General features: G+C 44.8%; 1 protein-coding gene across 2 annotated transcripts in view; it reads right to left on the bottom strand.

The window, feature by feature from the left end:
- The window catches only part of LOC119379177 (probable JmjC domain-containing histone demethylation protein 2C), a 230,472-nt gene that overhangs the window by 23,958 nt on the left and 182,673 nt on the right, over positions 1–23,841 (bottom strand). Inside the window, exons 8-13 of one of the 2 annotated variants that reach the window (XM_037648384.2) lie at positions 1,677–2,520; positions 1,206–1,377; positions 879–953; positions 578–702; positions 344–473; positions 42–274 (exon numbers count right to left, since the gene is read on the bottom strand). In XM_037648384.2, the coding sequence (XP_037504312.1) occupies positions 42–274; positions 344–473; positions 578–702; positions 879–953; positions 1,206–1,377; positions 1,677–2,520 (1,579 nt within the window). The remainder of the gene's footprint in view (positions 1–41; positions 275–343; positions 474–577; positions 703–878; positions 954–1,205; positions 1,378–1,676; positions 2,521–23,841) is intronic. The other variant, XM_037648386.2, reaches the window with a different exon arrangement.

Here is a 23,841-nt window from a genome sequence, read left to right as displayed (position 1 = left end):
TGCATCATCAATTTTCTTCTAAAGCATTTATCAATACATGCCTATGGTGCGACTTGGATTCCTCTCGGGCTTTGAGCTGAGCTGGAGTTATGTACATCTGCGAAAATGGCTGGTAACCGTAGAGGTTGAAGCTAGGCTCCCCTTTCGAGGTGGCCACTGTGACTGATGAAGTTGATGGAACAGAACTGCCCACCTTCTGCGACAGGCTAGATCCAGGAAGCATTTGATTTGTCTTTGGCGATGATCGAGTAGGGATCTCCAGCTTTGGCTTCAGCTGTAAAAAAACACCAAGCAATATTAGCTTCTAACTACTTTCATAATTTGGTCAGAAAATCATCCATACTTCATTATGAGAGATCCGATGATGTGTAGAAGCCTGGCTTGGGATTTCCAACCTCTGCTGCTGTTGTTGGACGATGTTCATCCATCGTTCCTGATCAGTCGCATGTCGCATGCGGGCCTCCAGGGAATACCTAGAGCAAACACTGTACATATTGAAATATGCCAAGATGGCCGGCAAATACTTTAAGTAAAACATATACAGGGGGCTAGAAAAATATACTGAATAAAGGATTACTTTTCATGATGCTCCATCTCTTGCTTGTCACGTTGCTTGTCGGGCTGTGTAATTACAGAGCTGCTAGATGTGCTCACAGCAGCCTTTGAGTAGGGTAAACTGGCGATAGGGCTCCAGCCTGCCCTCTGTTGGCCATAAAAAGAGAAAAAAAAAGTATGCCAGTATTTCAGATCAAGATGGCAATGACCATTTCATGGTTCAATGCTACCACAGAAAATATCTTGTCTAGATCTACACCACTGCACTGCAAGTCAATGTATCCGTCAGTGGGACAAGAGAGAAGACATGTAATGCCACGTACGATGCAACCTGTCTTGGGAGTATCTAGATGATTTTGATGTGGATTTTGAGCCACAGACATCATTCTGCCATATGTCTGGAAGGCATAAAACAGCGACACTAAGTCACCAAACCAAAACAAATGATACTGAAATACTTGGTTTACTTTGTGTATCTTATTTAACAGTCCCCAATAGCCGAGGAATGAACTTGCTGCGAGTTTTAGGCAGACTGGTAAACATATTTTTCTAGGAGGTGCATGAATTGGCTGCAGAGGTCTACATGTGGGGCTATTACTGTAACACCAGCTAGCGCCCATCTGCACAGATCAAACACTTTTAGCACTCACCTTTTGACTAGCCAAACGTAGAGACTCCTCAAAATGTTGCTGCACAGCTTCGCGCTGAACACGCTCCTGCTCCTCTTTTTTATGACGCTCCTGCCGCTCTTTTTCTGCTTTCTCTCGCTCGAGCATTTCAGACTTCTCCCGCTCCCGTTTCTCCTCCTCTTCTCTGCGCTCCCTAGAACAGTGAAATTTAGTACAATTTGTAAGGAACAGTATCCTGGAACTGCTGTTGTTTGATCCAGCACCATGAGACATTGGTCAAGACCCGACGGACTTAAAAATATTCCAAAATGAAATGACAGACTGCATGTTATTACAAGTGATACCTTAAACTTAAGAACTAATTATTAATTAATACCAACAGAAGAACCTTGTTGGTGTTCGTTGGAGCAGCTAAACTTTCAAAGCAGTTCAATGGGATCCCTTCTACATTTCAAATTCATTCACGCAGTAAAACATGCAGTGATGACACACCTTTCAAGCATGTTCTGCCTCTCTTGTGTCGCACGTGCCTCCTGCAGCTGTGCCATGGTCCAGGCGGTTTGGGTGGGTGGCGGCAGACCAGGCATCTTCTGGCCCCACAGCATGTCCACATATGGACCCTGAGCATTGGCCATCAATAACTGCTGGTAGGCCAGCGGGCTGCTCAGTGGGTCTACATGCCCCAGCACGCCTGAGGCAGACTGCAGTCCATAGACAAGTGGTCGTGCACCGGCAGGCTGCTGCACTGCAGGACGCGGTGGGTACAGGCCCGCCGGTGGAGGCTGCTGCTGCTGTGGTGGTGGCGGCTGCTGTTGCTGCTGCTGCTGCATGAGCCGGGCGTGCTGCTGCTGTTGCAGCGACTCCAGATGCGCGGCGAGGCCAGGCGAGTCACGGTAGGCACGACCGTCAGAGGGTCGCGCGCTGGGCTCGCTTTTTATGGGTCCTGCACTGCTGCGCATCGTGGCCGGCGGCGAGCTCGTGCCAGGAACACCCTCTTCATGAGGGCGCTCGGCAGGAGCTGCCTCAGGTGCCCTCACACACGGCACATCATCAGCGGTGCACTGCTGTGGTTGAGTATTATCCACGCCACGACTCTCGCTGGTCCCAGCTGGTGGCTCACTGCTGCTGGCGGATGTGGTGGGAACTGTGCTCCCCGAAGGCAGGGGGTTGGGTGGAGGGCTTTCCTCTTTGATGGAAGGTGGCGGCTCACCGTCTACGCCTACTGTGATGCTGTGGCAAGCTGCTGTCACGGGACTTGGTGCTGGGCTGGGACTCTTCTTGCGGACCTCTTCCTCACGAGTGCCCTTTTTTGTGCCAACTTTGCGCCGTCTGTCGACTGCACAACAAGAATACCAATGACCAGTTTTACTACTTTGCCACATTAGGCAAAATCAATTGAGGAATGGAGTGCAAAAGCTCAAGCATAGCTGCAAACATGTCTGCTATAGCAAAACCTCCTATACCCAAGAGTGAATAGATAATCTGATTAATGTAACAATATTAGTGACACAGACATTCATGTACTGTTCATTCTCTTTGCCTTAGTACGTTCACATGCAGAATATACCTGTAGCAAGACACCAAACATTTCATGCAGCAGCTTTTAGACAGATGCTCAGAAAATAATTCCCTAAGAGCCTACTGAGCTTTAAACATTTGCTTCCACAACTGGCGCTGCGCCTGCCACCATGCAAGAGGCCAAAGCATCAGTGGCCAGCGCTGCACCGGCTGCCTAGAAAGCGCTTGTTCTTGTACACTGTTGATAGGTCACAGCACACTGCAAGCATTTTTTTTGTTTGGTCTCCCACAGTTCTGAGAGAAACTGGCTATAGAAAACGTTCTCTGAATCCAGACATTTCGGTTATTGTAAACATGGCAACACCGAGAAGTTGAGGTTTTCAAAGGAGGAAATCCTTCCAATCATTCTTGACAGTGATGCTGAAAGCAACCACCTTGATGAGGATTTTTCACTGGACATTAGACTATGAAAGCATTGACAGCGACAGCAACAAAGATGACGATGCTAACTCACGAGGAGCAAGGAACAGATCTTAGTCTCTGCCTCTGAAGGCGCCAAAAGTTGCAGAGTGGAGTTGGGAGAAAGATAGCATCAGCAAACATCTTTTCAGTGGCTTTCCAGGTGCGAAATGGGCCTTGCAACTAAAATTTGAGATGAAGGCAAATGAGCTATACAGAACTCACAGAAGAAATAGAGTCCACCGTTCGCCCCATGTACCGTGGCTGACAAAAAGCCCAGTGTGCAAGCCTCACCAATGTGCCTTCAGGCTTCCCAATAGGCTCATTTTCCCCGCCACATCCCACCAAACTCTGAAGTTACACCCTCCGAGGCTGCGCTTAGTACAGAAAGACCAAAAGAAAAAGTCTGAAAGCTATTTCGAGTGCATGAAGTGCAAGACTGCACTTCACATCCCCTCATGCTTAGGTTTTTCACACTCACAAGTTGCTTTGAGTGCATTTGGTGTATAAAACTGCAGAGATCGAAGTAGTATCGTAACTTATGCGGATTTTATGGAGCACCACTGACCACCAACAAGCCAACAAAAAATGTGGTGCAGAATACCGGGAGGGAAACTGCACCCAACGAGCAGTTAACAAAAGGCAGTTGCTAATCCAGTACAAAAGGTTATTTGTATTTCTTTACCAGGCAACACTAGATTGGACATCTTATCTTCAACAAAGTAGCTAGCAGCAATTACTCGTTGGTATAGAGATTGCCTTGATATAGCAAAGGTTGTACCACAGTCATACAGCTGTGAATGGTGTCATGAGTAAAGCACTGCAGTTTCTTTTAGTTACCCACATCCCACATAACAGAATTCCAAGCCACAGAGCAAGTTGTGGGGCATACAAAAGACCAGAGGCCTAAGAAGAATTTCATTTTGCGAGAAGTTTGGTTCCCTACATGTCATGAGAGCTTTTCATTCAAATTAAATGCTTGCCATGCAGTGCACTGCCAGTGCAAAGCCATGCTCGTTGCCGCCGATGTGACGAACGACCTTCTCATTTTCACCACAATCAGAAAAATTTTTCAGAGCGGTAGACAGTCCCTTTAAAAACCTATTTTCAACCTGCCGAATAAATGTTTTATTGTGACAGTGGTTGCTCACAGTAGCTATCAATGTCAACACAAAATCTTACCATAGAATGGCAAGATTTAGAATTCAACTAGACTTGAGGAAGGAACGGCAGAAACTGATATGCAAGAAGCCGATTAACGAACTAGCTCTGAGAGGGAAAGTACAGGAATTCAGTTTCACTTCAGAATAGGTACCCTGCTTTAACTGAGGAAACTGACCTTAGCGTTGACGCAATGAATGATAATCTGACTAGTATCATTAAGGAATGGGCAGTGGAAGTCGGGGGTACAGTCGTTAGACAGGACACTAGTAAGCTATCCCAAGAGACGAAAAACCTCATTAAGAAACGTCAAGCCATGAAAGCCTCAAATGCAACAGACAAAATAGAGCTGGCGGAGCTTTCGAAGTTAATCAATAGGCGTAAAGTAGCAGACATAAGAAAGTATAATATGGAGAGAATTGAGCATGCTGTAAAGAACGGAAGCAGCCTCAAAGCTATGAAGACAAAACTGTGCATAGGCAAAAATCAGATCTATGCATTAAGGGACAAGGAAGGTAAGGTCACAACCAATAGGGATAGAATAGTTGAGGTAGCAGAAGAGTTCTACAGAGATCTGTACAGCAGCCGAGACAGTCAGGACAGCGCCTCCTATTTTTCTGTGCCTGGGCAAAGGAGCGGAGCGCAATGGGAACCGTCCATCGGCGTTAGTGCGGTGTTTAGCCGCCGGGCGCCGCCACCGTAATAGACAAGCTGTCGCGTCGTTGCTCACGGAAACGAATGTTCTGGCTGCATTCGAAGCTGCTGTATGGTTCAGTTTTCGGCTGTATTCGCATTGTTTAAAGTATAATGAATTGTAAATTGGAATTATGAAGCACTTGTTGTTCTTGGCAACCAGCCAATTGCAAAGGCATGTGTCTTTCGCGGCTATTTGATCGAGATGCTCGCGCGTCGTCTGCTAGCCTGATACCAGAGAATGCATGCCCGTGATGTGCGGAAAATTGTTTTGTCACAGTTACGTTCGCTTTTGACTGTCTGAAAGTCGATTTTCGAAAGCAGCATTTGCCAAGAGCTAATACTGAAAGCTTGGGTGAGTAACGTTCCCCGATGCATGCTACTGTCTACTGCTGTAGCACACTACACGCAAGCCTGGAGTTCATGCGCTAAATAGCCTGAAATGTCACTAGACTGCTTCCAGGGATATACGTGATTGCCCGTTTCCTTCGTAAAGCTTTTAGAATTAAGTTTGTTGCCACAGGGAGAAAGCAACAGCTGGTGCCAGAAAAAGAACTATGCCAAGTGATTCCACCATTTCAGAGCTTAAACCAGTTAAATCATGGTGGTATGAAAAACAAACACATATGCCGTGCGCTTCCTGCAACACTGACCGATGTGTGTGAACAGACGCTGTCCAAGTATACAGTCCTAGTGCCAACTCTCAAGTTGAGCCAATGTGAAAGGTGTGAAAAATGGCGCAGCCTGTTGTCAGTTGCTTGACCTCGTCTTTGTAGTTGTCGACGGATTGTTGTAGCCTCAGCATCTGGCTCCTCAGCTCTCTTTCTTTTCTCTTCCATTTGGCCCTTTCGGTAGTGAGCAAAGTAGAGGCCGAATGGCTGTCTACCTGGACGCCTTTGTCGCATGGAGCAGCCTGCTCAGCCTGGTGCACTCATTTATTGTGACACTGTACATAATGATTGTCGGTTGTTTCGCCGGTAGCGCATGGGGTGTCCATGGGCTCCGATTCTTCAGCTTCAGGACCTAATGTCAGCGCTGCATGCACATGGCGGTGATCGCGAGGCAGCGTTGCTACTAGTACTACATGCATTCGTTGACTGTTCGGACGCAACACGGTCACATTTAGGGATACTTGCCATGCTTGGTTCAGTTGTTACCTTGGGCTGCAAACGTGAATGGTAGTCTGCAAAGAGTGACGCTACTGCATCCTTCTTAAGCCGCCGCTTCTTATATTCTATGAAATCTTCGGCTCGTAAACGACAGTTCTAGCACCTTTTATTGCCACCACGGTTAGAGCGTGATGAAAACAGTGCACCGCTATGTTCGCGTTTCTTTCCATCCCCATGTACCTGTGAAAGCCTGCAAGAAGCACAAATGCAATTAAACTCGGATGCAAACACGAATTCGTGAGCTTCGTGATACGCGTGGCCCTTCAGTGCCAGCTTCCCGTAGTCTACTTGCACAGCGCCACCACGCGGCAGCGGCGAGTGAACGCGGAGCGCGCGCGCGACGGCCCGAGGAGAGCGTTCGCCCAGGCACTGAAAAATAGAGGAGGCGCTGGTCAGGATGATAACGTAAGAAGCAGTAACAGCCCAGAGGAATCTGACATCCCACCAGTATTGACAGGAGAAGTAAAGATAGCCCTAAAGGGAATGCAAAGAGGCAAAGCCGCTGGTGAGGATCAGATAACATCAGACCTGTTGAAAGACGGTGGAGAGATTATGTTAGAAAAACTGGCCACCCTATATACGAAGTGTCTCTCGACGGGGAAGATACCAGAATCTTGGAAGAATGACAACATCACCTTGATCCATAAGAAAGGGGACGTCAAGGACCTGAAAAATTACAGGCCCGTCAGCTTACTGTCCGTTGTCTACAAGCTATTTACAAAAGTAATTGCTAACAGAATTAATAAAACATTAGAGTTCAATCAACCAAAGGACCAGGCAGGATTTCGTACATGCTTCTCAACAATAGACCATATTCATACTATCAAATCAGGTGATAGAGAAATGCGCGGAATACAACCAACCCCTATACATAGCCTTCATAGATTACGAGAGGGCATTTGATTCGGTGGAGACATCAGCAGTCATGCAGGCACTGTGGAATCAGGGCATCGACGAAGCCTACACAAACATAATAGAAGAAATCTACTGCGGATCCACAGGTCCTCCATAAAGAGAGCGACAAAATCCCAATAAAGAAGGGCGTACGGCAGGGAGACACGATCTCTCCAATGCTATTCAACGTGCGGTTTACAGGAGGTTTTCAAGGCCCTAGATTGGGAACAATCAGGGATAAGAGTTAATGGAGAGTATCTCAGTAACCTGCGATTCGCTGATGACATTGCATTGATGAGTAACGCGGGAGATGAATTACAGCTCATGATTACTGAACTGGATATGGAAAGTAGAAGAGTAGGTCTGAAAATCAATAGGCATAAAACTAAAGTAATGTGGAACAATCTTGGCAGAGAACAGCGCTTTGCGATAGGTGGCGAGACACTGGAAGTTGTCTACTTAGGACAGGTAGTAACCACGGAGCCAAACCATGACAGCGAAATAACAAGAAGAATAAGGATGGGATGGGGCTCATTCGGCAAGCATTATCAAATCATGAATGGTAGTCTACCACTATCCCTCAAGAGGAAGGTATATAACAGCTGCATCTTACCGGTACTTACCTACGGAGCAGAAACCTGGACACTTACAAAGAGGGTTCAACTTAAATTGAGGACGACGCAGCGAGCGATGGAAAGGAAAATGACAGGTGTAACCTTAAGAGACAGGAAGAGAGCAGAATGGGTCAGGGAACAAACGGGGGTTAAGGATATCATAGTTGAAATCAAGAAGAATAAATGGATATAGGCCGGGCACGTAGCACGTCTGCAGGATAACCGGTGGTCATTAAGGGTAACTGACTGGATTCCAAGAGATGGCAAACGCGTGAGGGGGAGACGGAAAATTAGGTGGGTAGACGCGATTAAGAAATTTGTAGGTATAACATGGCAGCAGAAAGCACAGGACTGGGTTGATTGGCGGAACATGGGAGAGGCCTTTGCCCTGCAGTGGGCGTAGACAGGCTGATGATGATGACAAGACTAAACGACATGACTAAACAAGGTGACAGGGTACGTTGCACGAGTAATATTGCATGAGCGTTGCACTACCCATGTACCACCTCCGCATGCAAAAGAAGTACCAATGGGGCCTGGCAAGTGCCTCCTTGCGTTACATACTTTGAGCCCTTTCATAAGCAGCCATTATCAGCCATCAGCTCAGAAACTGAAAAGATGCCCAAAGTGTGCAAAGAGACAAGTGCTGTCCTGCTTGTCTTTCAGATAATATTCTTAAAGAACAATTTTATTTTACTGTTAAAATGCACTATCTGTGTAGTGACTGAATACCGTTGCTGCGCAATGGCCTGCCAGCCCCAACATTTTAACAGAAGCTACTGACCTCAAATTTTCATAGAGCTTCAGGTTTTGAAGTGAACAGTTTCGCACAGCTGCAAATAGCATGACCATGCCTGTTACGAAGCAGACATTTTAACACATCACGTGCCATGTTTGCACTAACTCCTTTGTTAGTGCAAACTTTTTTGTTTCGTAGCAATCAATAGACCTTTTTCAAGCACACGAGCGCCACCAACGGGCGTGCGGGCCTCGCGGTGCAGCTTTCCGCTTGCGCCGTGCCAGGACTTCTTAGACAGTGAATTTGACAAGGTGCAACATGTTACTGCGCAATTCAATCACGAACTTCAGTATTTAGCTGCGACGGCCTCTCGACGATTTCTGTCTGTCCCAATGTTGGACTAGTTCAGCGGCTCAGAAGAGTCACTTTTCATTTATTTATTTTTTTTTTGCACCAGTGCAGGAGCGGTCCATGATTCGCGGATGCATTTGGAATCAACGTCCATCGACACTGCTGACGAGTACAGTGTGAGGTTTTGATATTTAATGAGTACACTATAAAGTGTAGTCGGCATTTGGGGAAATGAAATACATTCATTGCGTCGCTCACACCATATATTTAAAAATGATAGGTGCTTACTAACCTTCACTGGTGCTATAACTACAGGTTGGTATAATACTTAAAGCGAAAAAAGAAAGGAGCAGTACAAGGAAGGAAATGCACAAACCAGCGCCCACACACAACTGAAAGTTTATTGCACGTGTGAAAAAAAAGCATATATACAAAAATGGGAGCGCGTCGCACGTCATAAAGATGCACAAAAAGTCAAACAACCAAGGTGCATGCTTACAGTCGATTAATAAAGTTGAATTCCTTCTCTTGTAACGACTGAGAAGGTTGACTGACACAAAGAATGGCGTTATCTGTGACATATGATATGCCTCCGAAATCTCTCGCGTTGTCCGATTAGGTTGATGGTACAAAATTACTGTGCTTTTGAAGATGGGATTACATTTTCATGACTGACATAGCGATGCGAGATGAGACGGCTCCATTCAATACATAGACCAGTCTGGCCGATGTACATGTGGACACAAAAAAGAGAAATTTGCGGTTAACTCTTACACAATTTACAAAACAATTGGCATGCCTCTGACCGCATTTTTCTTTGCCCACCGCAAACCCCTGCGACCTTAATGCGACTAAGCTTATTTGGGGCGGCAAACAGAACCTTCACCCCCACATTGCTTCCCTACGTTCTTCGGGCCACGCGACTTCTTATACATATGTGGAATAACTGCAATATTTCTAGTTTCTTCCATGGAGGACGTCCGTGTTAATCTTTCTTTGACATGCGAACAGATTTTCCCAAACCGATACAACGATACGCAGCATATCCCGCCTCTTTGATCACTTTGCAGCTGGAAACTACTGCTCATCTTATGTGCGCAAGTTTTTTTCCAATGCCGTGCGTAATCCCGACATAACAATTCCTCGTTGAACAATATTCGAATGCGCCGACGCAAAATTAAACACCGATTTCGCCGAACGCGGGCTATACTGCCCGCAAACATGCTCTGCAGTGAAACTTAATATAATAATAATATCTGGGGTTTTACGTCCCAAAACCAAGGTATGATTATGAGAGACGCCGTAGTGGAGGGCTCCGGAAATTTCGACCATCTGGTGTTCTTTGACGTGCACCTAAATCTAAGTACACGGGCCTCTACCATTTCGCCTCCATCGAAATGCGACCGCCGCGGCCGGGATCGAACCCGCGACCTTCGGGTCAGCAGCCGAGCACCGTAACCGCTATACCACCGCGGCGGACTCTGCAGTGAAACTTAAAAGCATGTATCAAGAAACTGCAAATTATCAGAGCAAGGCATCTCGCAAGTGAATTCTAGTTCCATCCCTTTTTCTTTAAACACGTTTAGAATGTGCTCACTTCTTTGTACAGCGCGTGACTTGTCAATTAAAATCAAATAATCATCTGTATACCTGAACACTGTAACACCTCTTTACAGTTTGGTTAAACCCGATCACGAGCCGCTATGGCATTAAATGCCATAGTGGCTTGTGAACAAGTAATCATTGAATAAATACGAATTTGGTGTTCCAGCTCACATCGCTCACGATAGCATGTTTTGACTGCATGTATCGGCACGTGATAACTCGCATGCCGCTTAACTGCTACATCCGGTATACATCTGCTTGGTAATACCTACACGGACTGCATCATTCCGTTCGCATTTCATGCGTAGAGATACATGCAGGTGCGTTCAGACATGTGTAGTACTTAGGATTTAATAATAGTCAACCAGCAACCAGCGGCGACGTATTTGTTTCGTTTGGTGCTCCCACGGCGTCAACGAGCAGCGTGCGACGGAACAGCCGGCAGGCTTGCCGTACACACTTTTCCCATAGTGCTTCGCGCGCCCGCGGGTGGTTCTGGGATTGCTTGAAAAAGGTCTATTGGCATGACAGCTCTGTTTTTGCACGCAATGTCATGTGTGCAATCTGCATGTTTCTTGCAATGCTTGCTCTATGCTACACAACTCTCAGAACCAGATATTTTATGACAACATATTGGCTAAATGGTTGTACATAGTGCATGACATCCGCTGCTCTTACATGTGTTTGTTTCTACACTCGCATTCAGTTGTTCCTCTGTCCTCAGCACTATTGCACTGCTTGCCATCAGAAATCTATATTAAATAACCAAATCTTATAAACTAAACAAGGACTGAAGCACAACATGCATGTTCTCCCAACACCAAACAGACAGCAGTAAAGTTCAGGTGCCCCTACCAACACGATTGAAAACTAGATTAAATCTCCTGCAATCATTTCTCAAAACTTGTCATATATACCTACACCAAGATGACTTCAGATATCTTATCTGGATTCTGTACACTGAACACAGAAAAAAAAAAAGCTTAGGAGCACTCTTTAGAAGAGCCTAACATCACCTGACATGACTGAGAAGGAATTAATCAGATATTTGCACAAACAGGATAAGACTTTATTTGTAAAAATACATATATATGAAGAACAACGCGAGACTTTGGAAGAATATTGAAGTAGAGATTCAATATAGGGGGGAAAAAAGCTATGTATATACAACCTCATGCTACCATTAGCAAACTTCCATGTTCCTCCGCTCCAGCAGCCAGAGGGAACTGACTGCAAGGTTACAAACCAGGGCCTTTTCAGTACTGCTTTTACAGCGAAAGTCATTATCAGATCACACTGGCAGTGGGCTAGTTGTCTGCCGCCAGTGTCCGCAACCACTATCGCGTGAAATCCGCCAGTGTCCGTAACCACTATCACGCAAAATAAGAAAAAATGAAAATCCAGGATCGGATGGGATTTGAACCCGGGCCCTCCGGGTGGCAGTCAAGTATTCTACCACAGAGCCACGCTGGGCCCGTATTCTCAAATGATCGCAAAAGGCAATAGTATCGTGTTTGGTGACGTAGAACACTTGCTGTGACGCACTTGCCTGTGACGTCATTGTTGCACTGGCCGTTGGCGTAACGAATGTCTCACAACACAGGAGTGAGTGTACCGTACGAGCGCAGAGCGACCCGAGTGCAGAGTTTTCAGGCGTATGCTAGCTTCTACGCAGTGGCCAGACTTGGCTGTGGCTACTTGAAATATAGAACGTGTTGGAAGTGCTTTCAACGTTTTCTTGTACGATTGTTTAATGCACAGTATAATATTTAAAGAATGCAACATTGCGTGAAATGTATTTTCGTTGCGAGTTTAACACGGCAACACGTCCAGCGACTGGAACCACCTTCCCTCCGACATCGTTTCCATTTCAAATCATGACTTGTTTTCTTCCACCGTACACAATTACTTACTTTATGACGCGTGAAGTTCGTATTGTATATATTTTTTTTTCTACTTTATTGTTCTGTATTCCTTATTGTACCTACATACGCATTAAGTTGTATCAGCCTTTCATCGTATCTTCATATGTATTGTAATTGTTATTATTTTGATGTTACTTAGTTTGAGTTGTTTATAATTTGTTATTTCATGTAACCCACTCCCCTCTGTAAAGCTTTGGCGATTGAGGGTAAAATAAATGAAATGAAATGGAGAGTTCATCTGTAGCGTGCCGCCGCAGCCATCGCGTCTCAACAGCTCAGCATGTTGCCAGCTCGCGATAAGGCACACGAGCAACGCACGGTTCATGTTCCTGGGACGTTCAAACCACGAAAAAACAGGCGCTGGCAAAGAACGAGTACTGATAACACCCCAAGGTAATGCTCGCTGAAAGCTTCAGCGCAAAAAATGCTGCATACATCCACTGAGGACTGAATACCAGAAGCTACCGCCTACGTCACTGAAATGCTAGTCTTCACCACCAACCGGCGGTGATAAGGTGTTTGTTTATTCCAGGCATTGCAGGAGCGCCGTAGAGTACCGTCACGTCGACGGAAATACTAGATGGCGCCCTCACTTTTCCTGTTTTGGTCAATAGCCAATGAGCGCGCACCAAGGGCGATACTTTTGCGATTGCGTCCTTTTGAGAATACAGCCCCTGGTGACTGAAACTCCTTTGCAAAAAGAGACTACACAGGCATCATGTCGGGCAAGGAATTGCACATTACCATGTGTCAGAAGAGTAAAACAACAACTAGGTGTCACACAATGCTAATTGCGCAACGAGTGTTTAAAGCTTCCCATCCACTACAAAGTGCTCAACCGTAATTCTTCATCGTCATCAGCCACATGCAGCATCAACAAAGTGCACATAATGCCTTACAGATGTATAGTGGGTACCTTGCTTATTTGCAGAAAGACGAATAATGGCATAGTGGGTGCTTCCCTATTTCACAAACATTATGACTTGAGGCGTAATGGATACCTTGCATGTGTAGTTGTATTAGTTTCCCCAAGAGAGTTTCGAAGACTGCGCGGCGCGCAGACCTGGCATTTTTGCAGAGCAAATGCTCTGCGATAATTCTTCGTAAAAAAGTCAAAATGCAATAGAAGATTAACAGAAACAATCTGTTAACTTACAATTTAATATTTTTGTTCACACATTTGATTTTAGGGCTGGTGCTCAATTCTGTCACTTTCCTGGCTATTCTCTCCTAGACTGAAGGCCCATACACAGGAGCAGAAGCTAACCTCTGGAGCAAAGGGAAGTTTATTATCTTTTAGTGAATTCACAGTAAGTTCTATAAAAAAGCTACCAGTAGTCAAATGAATGTTCACAGTCTGGCGCAAGAGCTCTTCAACCATAATGCAGCAGTGGCAAGTCTCCACTTACAGAGGCAATCGGTGCAGTTAATTTGAATTGAAATATGGGCACCCCCCTTTTGTCACGAAATGCACTTATTTTAGCTCTGCACATAAATTTTACTACAAAACTTTAGTCAACATTATGCCAGAAACAGGGCTGGGCAGAGATACTCAGAAAAGTATTCCGGAATACAGATATCGAAATACATGGACTGGAAGCCTAAAAATACAGATACTGAGATACATTTGCTTTTAACGTAACGGGATATTTCGGAGATACTTTTGCAATAAGAGGAAAAAGTATTCCGGAATACAGTTACAGCGATACAGATACTGGAATACATTTTTATTTTAAGGATGCTCATGCTACGCAAAGACACTTATTAGTGCAGCATAATGTTGTAATTAAAGTTACAGCGCATCAAAACGTTCAGTTCATTTATTTATTTATTACAGTACCCTCAGCGCCATTAAGACATTGCAGGGGAGGGGGTGGACAAAGTACATAATTAGTAACAATGACATAATTACAAGTATCGATTGCAATAAAATACACTATTTCACAGCTACATCGACATATTTGGCGAACAAACTAAGCTATGCTAGAAATAGCACACTTTAAGCAAATCACTCGAATCACTAATGAGCACCAGTGAATTGAGAAAAAGCACACATTTATTTTGAAGATCAGCTTTGCTGAGATGGTTGCTGTGTAGGCTTCTCAAATAGGCTGTCTTCTAACAGCGTCGGTTCAGGCTCAGCACAAGACTCAGGAAAGAAAAAAGTCTGCCTACCGCTGAACGCGAGCACAAATTCGTGTTATAATGAATAAATATCGCCTTCATAGCCGGATTGCCCTGCAGCGTGGCGATATCTCTTCTCGGGTCATCTAGATACCGAAACGCTTCCGCCCTCACTTGGGTTGTTCTGACTGTTCAGAATCCGAAGTCTGTCCCCATCTTCGGAATCTTAAGCCGTCTGACCCTGTCGGGTTCAATGAAGCTGTCACCGCCACCGACGCTACCAGCACCCATTTCAGAAAGCCGCAACAGGCGAAGTCGGCTCCGGCGGTGGGGGAGCCTGCTACCACAAAGACCGTTTCACGCATGTAATCAATCAGGAACGCACCCTGACATTGGAGAGGTGGCTGAAAGCGCGTCAAAGATAGCGATCTTCTAGTCACTTCCGCCGCGACTACGGGAACTGCTTTTGGAAGTGCCGCCGCTTTGAGAACTGAGCGCACGCGAAGCATTGCAAAGCCTGTTCCAAGGCGGTATCCGCGCGGGGGGTCGCGAAGTAATGGCTTGCCACCCGAAAAAAATTAGGCGTGCTGCACTGACCTTCAGAGACAGTGACTTTCGTCGGCAGAGGCCGACGACACTGCCCCCGGGATTCTGCCGTCTGCGGCGTAGCTCGCTTTACCACATGAACCATTCTGTGCTTGAGGTGAAACCATCGCCGCCCTATCTGTCGGCGACTGGCGGCGCGCCTTTGCTTGTCTTGGCACAAAAAAGAAAAAAAAAAATGCCATTCACCCATTGGAAACACGCCTCAACTCATTTCCGACACAAAAAAACAATGTAACGAGATACCTGTGTCCTGCAGAGTATCGCGATACAGGCGATACATCGTAAACGTATTTCACTACTGAGATACAAATACATTTTTCAAATGTATCTCGATACAGAAATACAGATATTCAAAAGTATCTCTGAAATACTATCGCGATGCTCTTGTATCGCGATACTGCCCAGCCCTGGCCAGAAACAATTGTTCAATTGGTACAATGTACAGTATGGTCCACTGTTAAAGGGAACACTCGAATGAGCACCCTTCATTTTGCTGGCCCCCTAACGGCAAGTGGATGGGGAAACTTCGTTCGTGCATGGCACTGTTCTGTCAAAAGGAGTTGCAGCTGTCAACCACCAGTAGTCTTATGCAAATCTAAGCCACTATGCTTTTGCAAGAGAGCAAAATCCGAACATGCCCTGCACGCAAGTGTTCCCTTTAACAGTGGACCCATCTGTACAATATCTTTTCATTGTGTGAAATTAACCGATCCAATGTTTTGAAATAATATTGCTTTATCGATAAAATTGCTATGGTGTTTCTTAATGAAGTTAAGAAAAACCTACTGGTCAAAACCTAGATTTAAATGTGGCAGACCTCATGGACAATTCGAACCAAAAGCAGAGTTGAGGGGGCGATATTACGCCAGAGTGATTCGTCAATTTTCAAGTACAAGTAAGTGACTGCATATATGAGCTTCGAAAGTGGAATGTCAGCACAACTCAGTCCTCCACGTATTCGCAGGACTATCTTACAGTCGTCTGCTGGAAGTGGAGGCGGTCTGGGGGCGTTGCGACGAGCAAGTGTCCAACTTGTGGCTGCGTGGGCCAGCCCAATTCAAGTTTCTGGTTAATGTGCAACTATTTTTCGGCAGGGTCCCTCACTCAGAGTTCAGGCTTACTCTAGCCTTAGAATACAAGTTTACCAAATTTCATTTTTTAACCACTGTGTGGCAAGTGAACAAACGCTGCTGCGCTATCTCGTTTGTTGCGTTGCAGCCAGTTCAATCGGGGAGGGAGGGATCCGGTAGTCGATTGTGGGCATGGCAGCCGTTAACGCACCAGCAGCGCTGTTTAGCGTAGACTGCAGCAGGTGATTAGTTACACGACCTGCTTTGGTAGATGGCGCAGCACTCGCCGCCGGACTAAAGTCCCTTAATATAAGAAAGTAGCAACACTCTCCTCCATATCCTCTCCAAAGTGTCCAAACCTTATCTATGTCCTCTCCCAAACGGCCACCGGGCCTATAACCCGGCTCGTGCCACTTTCCTATCATGGGTGCTATGTCACGCTGATAATGCGCGCAACGTTGGTGACCGCGAAGTGCCGGAACCGCGGTAGTAACGCGAAGAAAAAAAAAGAGGTTCGCGCGCGTTTCCCGGGCGACGGCCCGTGAAGGGGGGAGGTGGAAGGCAGGAGAGGAGGGTGCTCGGCGTGGCGGCTTGGTTAAAAGAAAGACTGTACTTTCCCAAAAATATCCAGGGACTTTACGCCGGACAGCGGGCCAGGGAAATGCCCATGTTAATTTTTTCCCCCTTATCAAACAGAACAACAATAACTGCGTGGTCATACGCCGCTGTCGGGAGTATGAGGGCCGTATTCTGATACGATCGCGCTTGGCGACACCGTCAGTTTCGCGAGATTTGACAAGATAGGCGTCGGCGTCTACGAGCGACGTTTCTGGCCCGCCGTTTTAATCACGGCTCGCACAGTGCGGCACACGTTTTTCGTCGTTTTCCATAAGCTTCATTGATGAAATAACGGAAGCGACATGCTCCGTCAGTAAAGCACTCGCACGGCTACGCTAAATGTCAACACAGAACCACGCTATTAATGAGCCAGAGAGGAGGAGGCATTGGGCGCGTTAAGTGAAGGAGCTCGGGCACGCTCTAGCCGGCCGAGTGCGCTCTTGTAAACTTCACGGTTAAAAAGTGGCTTTCGGTGCGTCATTACGGAAAAATGACGTGTTTCCGACTCTCTCCTCCGATGAAGTGCGTTCTCCTTCCCCACTCGTTCCTACTACGGAAATTAACATTCGCCATGTAACGCTTTTGTGCCCCCGAAGGCACTCGGCGGAAATCGCCGTTAAGCTAAGCTCAAGGCATTGCACTCGAGCGCATTCCTTTGGAGTTCGGAGCGCGCCGAGCGCGCTAGCGCGCCCACTGGTCGTGTTCACAAGACTGTTCGAGACGATGGGCGATGAATACACGAAGTCGGCGTGTTACAAGCCACATTTACGGATCCGCGAGAATGGCCAAACAAGATTTCTTCGCGTAACATTACATTTTCTGCAGAGTTCCTCATTTATTAAGCTCAATCTCACTTTAACCGCAGCGAAACGCTCAATGTGACAGTTACAGATGGCCTCCAAGCAGCACGCAGTTGTAGACGGAGGTCTCGGAAACCCCTGACATAGTTCTCGCGCAACATGGCGGCCGCTGTCGCCGTATGCCATGCTGTATTATGGTGTTACTGTAGCTGTACGTTATAAAAAAGTAACAAAAGTCACGCGAGCTGGAATGCATCGCAAGAGCTCCGTTTTCCGAACGTAAGTATCAGCGTCCGAACAATCCCGTTTCAAATTTTATTTTGTGTCGTATGTTCTTCCGCAAATGAGGTAGCACCGCCTGCTTGCACATGTGAGGCCCACCAAAGCGACCTTTGCGTTGCAATGCGATAAAGCAAGTTTCACAATTCCCGCGAAGCCATTGCAGCTCCCATCGTATTGATCATGTTAGCCACACCCGTTTACCGAACATTACATAGTCGAACATGATGTCCACAGACCGCTAGCGTCCCTCTCGCTTCTCGCTGCCGCTGCTGCAGCAACTTGCGGCGAGTACTGTTGACGCCACTACTAGCGGCAGAAGCGGTTCCGTGAGATTTTCATTCACACGCCGCTTAGCCGTCGCGCCATGGCTGATCCCGTCCCGTCCCTAACAGTGCGAAAGGAGGTCATTAGATTATAAGATAATATACTGCACTGCCACTGCATAGTAAAAGCGGTGTTTTTGCCTCTCTCAGGAACACGTGGAGTCTGCTCACACGTTTCTGTTGGGCGAGTATAACCGCTGCTTGCAGCATTATTCCTATGGAGAATGTATTGTGTCGAGAATTTTTCGGATCTGAAAGGGATCACACACACAAAACACACACACACACACATCTAATTACACGTATATATATTTGTGATCCCCTTCAGATTCGATATATCCCGGCTCGACTGTATTACTGTTGTACAACATTCTGGTAAATGGATTTGAGGCACAGTGTTCACAAACTGTGCATGTCATGGTTGGACCTACGACTTTCAAGTGCACGTCTGAAAAATACACTTGAATGACTTGCCAGAGCCAATGCACGGTCGCTTAATATTCTCCTGTTAGTGTGGTGGTGGGGTGGGGGGTTATATCATGCAAGCTGTTGGAATGCCTAGGCATAATCCACATTTTAAACTGATCATTTTATTTTTGCACCCAAAATGTGAAATTTTATGTTTGGAAAGAATAGCACGGTCTATTATTATATATATATATATATATATATATATATATATATATATATATATATATATATAAGGGATAGTGATCATGCTTTATATAAATGTATTTTAAAGCAAAGCTAAGTGCCATGCACTAAAGGTGTAAAAAATTTCGAAAATATCGAATATGTGGCAAGAATATTGACACTTGCTGCAGAGGTTGATTGGTGTGCCTTCCCAATATTGTGGATTTCTGAACTAATAGCATTCGCACTGTACCTTCATATAAAAAGCCTGGACAGCATGGAAGCTTTGTGTACAGATGCACCTGACGACAGTGGTTGAGCCAAGCCTTGTTGGAAAGGTTTAGCAAAACTTTGTCGATATAACACAGGTCATGATCAGGGCTCATAGCAACTATGAAGAAAAAAATTAAAGGTTTTTAAGGACTTTTAAGACCCTAACAAATAATTATTAAGGACTTGAAACAACACCTTTTGAGACTGTAGAAAAAGACAATACCATCTTTTTACGGCATGGAAGCATATATTTCAATGCACACAAGCAAAAGCAGGCACATTTCTCCTAATCTATAGCTGCTAAATAAGTTTTCACAGCTTCTTCCTCAGCTCATTTTTTGTTTATTGCAGGTTTTAATACACTGCACTCTGTTCTGCAGGTTTCTGTACCCTTCTGATGGTTTGCTTAAACTGATTCACCACACAGTGTAGACGTATTGCACACACAACATAACAAGCCCAAGATATCTTAAGTTACGGAACCTTTCTCTCCAACTGGTCATCCATTCCTGCGAGGTCTTGAGTCTTATTTTGCTATTTTTCTAAAGTTGCACAAGACAAGGTAACGTTACTTGTGGCTTTGTGCCTACTCAGCATAGTTGTCAGCACAAGCTGACACTAAAAGTAACAATTTGCAATTGTTACTTTTGACGCTTCCGTCTACTCGATCACCCGTTTCTTTTCCTCTTTTTTTCATTTTTTTTTCTCCTCCATGTAGGCCCGATAATGACTGTGTGCAGCTGAGACAATATCCATAAACCCCTTTCCAAGTTCGAAGACACTACCAGCCTAGCGACGTTTCTCACAACGAATGCAGGATTAGTTTTGTCTGGTGCTGCTGCTGTAACCATCTACTGTATATTGGCTACAGAAATATGTTAACTGGAGGCCTTATTGGCCCAAATATGCAGTTGCCAGTCGTTCAAGAACATAGGCATAGGTAGAGGGGAGAGGTGGGGGTTGTTAACACCACCCTCTAAATTTTTTCAGCTTGTGTGAATATATAACGTAATTGCTGCTGGAAGGAAAGGAGATGACTCTTAAGGGTTCGTTTATTTCTTTGTTAGACACAATATTAATGAGAAGGTGTTATCTGTAGTATTTAGAATATAAATGTGAAGAAAGTAAAGTGGACGACTTTCCTTGGCGTTATTGTCTGTTCTCATTAATATTGTGTCTAACAAATAAATAAACGAGCCCTTAAGATTCATCTCCTTTCCTTCATTCATAGCAAGGGTCTCGTTCTGGCAGACTTGATGCCTTCAGGTAGTATGCGAGGGATTATTGGTCAGCTTCCAGCTCGCAAACAGATCACGTGCTACGTTACGCCAACGGGCAGAAAAGTGTTCCACACTCGCCGCCACGGCTGCGACTGGCGCTGACTAACGCTCCTAGGTTTAAATCGCATATATACCCCATAAAGTGGACGAGAGGATGACCGCCGCCGTAGCTCAGTGGTAGAGCAGTGGACGAGTTATTCGAAAGTCGCAGGTTCGGTCCCTGCCGGCGGCAAGTTATCTTTTCGTCCACTTTATTTTCTAAATACTACAGATAACACCCCCTATACTTTCCTTGGCATTATTGTCTGTTAGTTCTCATTAATAATAGCCCATTGTGCTAAAGTGACAAAAACGCAGCAAAGAAACGCAAACACTGTGACATGGGCAGCACTTGTACCGACTAAACCATGAAGAAGTTCTCCCAATAAGCATATATATATGCATGCGCACACATACACACTTACAAAGGGGTTGGGCACCCTTTTGTAATTGCATGTCACAGATCTATTGTAGAACTACGAATGCAATCACAAAAAAGGAAAATAATGCATATGAATTAGAGGTCCTATTATGGTTTTTTTATCTCATCTTGATTATTCAAGATCGTAAGTACGGTATGTCCTTTTTGAAAGGCATATGATCCAAGATGTTTTGAAATTTGGGTAAAATCTCCAATAAACCTGCTACTTTCATTTTCTTTCCTTAGGAATTTGGATCTGAAATTGAATTGCAGAACAGCAAATTACCCTACCTCGAGCTAGTCCGCTACACATGGCTGCAACTAAAAAATGCATCTCCTGTTTCTTGCATTCATTCACATGGACACCAAGTAGGAATAGTGTATATTTGCATAGGCCCTATAATAAGCAGAAAGGGACACAACAAATGTTCCCTCTAAATCCCACAAAATTTGTAAACCAAATTCTCTTATGTGCTGAAAATGGAATGGCATAAGCAGGTGACTGAGCTTTAAATGTAAGTAGTCCATCAACCAGCTACCTATATTGTTAAATAGAAATCGAGTGCATCTGTAAGGGGGAAAATATTTCCAAGCATTTTTATAATGAATACTTCTTTCACAAAGGCAGCTGTTGCATTTAGCTACTTCGATACTGATCACCGTTTCGATAATGATATAATTGCTCCTCACCAAAAAGTCACATTTGCTCGAGTAACACTTAAATTGCTGCTTTATTTACACGTTTCCCAGGATCCCAGCTGGTTTCATCATGCATGCTTTTTAAGACTTCAGCGCTCCAACACCAGTCATTCCTGCTGTCGTTTATGTCTTTACAGGGCCATCAACAAGCTGCACCAGAGCAATAAGTGAACACCAAGGAAGCATGTGTTCATGCAGCCTGAATTGGGCAAGATACAGACAGAAAAGGTCAGTGTTACTGAGACAGTTTTTCAAGCAATAGTTATATCATTACCAAAGCAGTGACAGTACTATTAGAAATTTATTACTAAAGCAACACTGCAGCACCGAACTAGTATTTCTTGCACCAAGACTGCGGTGAGGCTTATGCGAGAGGTTTAACCACCACATCCCCACGACACGCTTAATTGTAAAGTGGCCAATCGAACTGCAGGTCTTTGAGCCACTGCTTATGGCACATAGGCGGAATGTGGCAGTAGTGGTACCTGTAGCAATGCTGGCACACTCGGCTTCTTGGCGTTTGCATTAGAGTGTTCAAGTTTGCAAACACTGAAGCACACGAGTTAAAGGCAAGCAATTAACATTTGTTTCGCCAGTGCCTATAGTTTCATTTACTTGGACGTGGATAAAAATTATTTGGAAATTTAAGCATACAATGAGAGCATCATCTAATATGTATCTTAACCTCTCTTATTCTTTTGTCTAATGTGACAGTATTTTGCGGTTTACTGGTCACTATCCTGCTTTGACGACACTTGGCAATGCATATTGTATACTTATGTCTCGGTGAGGGAGCAATTACTACATGCTGTTTTTTTCTCCTGTTTACAGCAGTGGGTTTAAATGTCACTTCACGTCACATCAGTAACTTCTGTAACCACATACTTGATGCTTACGTCTTGTGTATAATAATATTTTTTAATGTTATACCATGACGCATTATTACACGAGCACAGCTAGGTACTGTGCAGAGAAATTTGTGCTGTTCAATTCTCTTACAGACACAGGCATTTCTGACAGAGTACAAATGGCGAACACCACCTTACTGCTTTATAGTGCCATATACGGCAGTGTCTGTCATATATGGCAAACACTGCTGTACATATTTGAGTTGGCAGCACCTTGCAACAATACTAGACTCCGCGAGTATTGTCAACGTCCCGGATAGTGCACAATGGGATAGTGTAGAAGCCTTTTTCTCACTCGATTTTTGGGCTGCTGCTCATGCACAGCTGTTTGTGCTCTATCTGAACACACTGCCATGATGGGGCACTGGGGTGAGGCACAGCAGTCCCCTTTAAAGCAAACAGATGGCACAGCAGAAGCCATCATTCCTCCCTGCACACGAGCCCCAATTCAACCAAACAACTTAACATCACAGGATGCGGCACTAGTTCGATGTTAAATGTGCATTTTGAAGCAATGCGAAAAATGATCATAAGTAACCATGCTAGCAATAATTTACGTCACAGACAATCCCTCACAGACTTACTCGTTAAAGAATTGTTACTTTCATAAGTGCTGTTCCATCAATTCGTATGTGAAATGTTATGTGAACAATGGGCTTTTCTAAAAATTTTCAGCTGAAATCTTTTTGCGTTCTTTAGTATTCACACGAAAGGTAGCAAACTGTGCATATAATTACAACAAAGGCAAAATTATGCATGTTTAAAAAATAGTTCCTGTTCTATCTGCTACTTTTGCAGGCTCCAAAAGTGCTAAAAGCCATTTCCACCCATAATGTACAGTACTCATTGAATGAAGCGAGACATCAAATCTTTAAATTTAACAACTTTTATGTGCAACGACTTGAGACAACGTCATGTTGCCATGAATCTGGCCAGTAAAGGCGCTATTCGCTCTCACATAAATGTATGAACCAATCTTATGCCACCGATGTGACACGAACTGAAGTGAATTGAAATTAAAGTATAGGTGCATATCATGCAATGTATTATTGCTGGATAAACTTCACTATATTCCACTGTTGCATGCAGTGTGAACTGAGACAGTTACCACAAAACTGCTAGTCTAATTTTACTAGCAAAGAATTCCAAAATTATTGATTACATTGTCACTATTTGAACATTTGCACACATTTTGTTTGGTGGTTTAACAAAATGGGAAAATTTAGGTGAAGAGAAGCACAGACATTCCATAATCCATGAATGGCACAGCAACTGAACAGTAGGGCATCATCACATAGTCTGGAGCACTTGTTCCATAGACATCAGGTCTGCACAGACCCTGGGTGAAATTTATGGAAATGCTGTGCATGCGAGGCAATGTTCTTATCTGTCTATGCACTTGACTTCATATTCAACGTATCACCTTCTCAAGTCTCACACACAAGGTCAATCC

This window comes from Rhipicephalus sanguineus, chromosome 1 (assembly GCF_013339695.2).
Source record: "Rhipicephalus sanguineus isolate Rsan-2018 chromosome 1, BIME_Rsan_1.4, whole genome shotgun sequence".
NCBI classification, from domain to species: Eukaryota; Metazoa; Arthropoda; class Arachnida; order Ixodida; family Ixodidae; genus Rhipicephalus; species Rhipicephalus sanguineus.
Note: the sequence above shows the minus strand (reverse complement) of the source record. Positions and strands in the feature narration are given on the sequence as shown.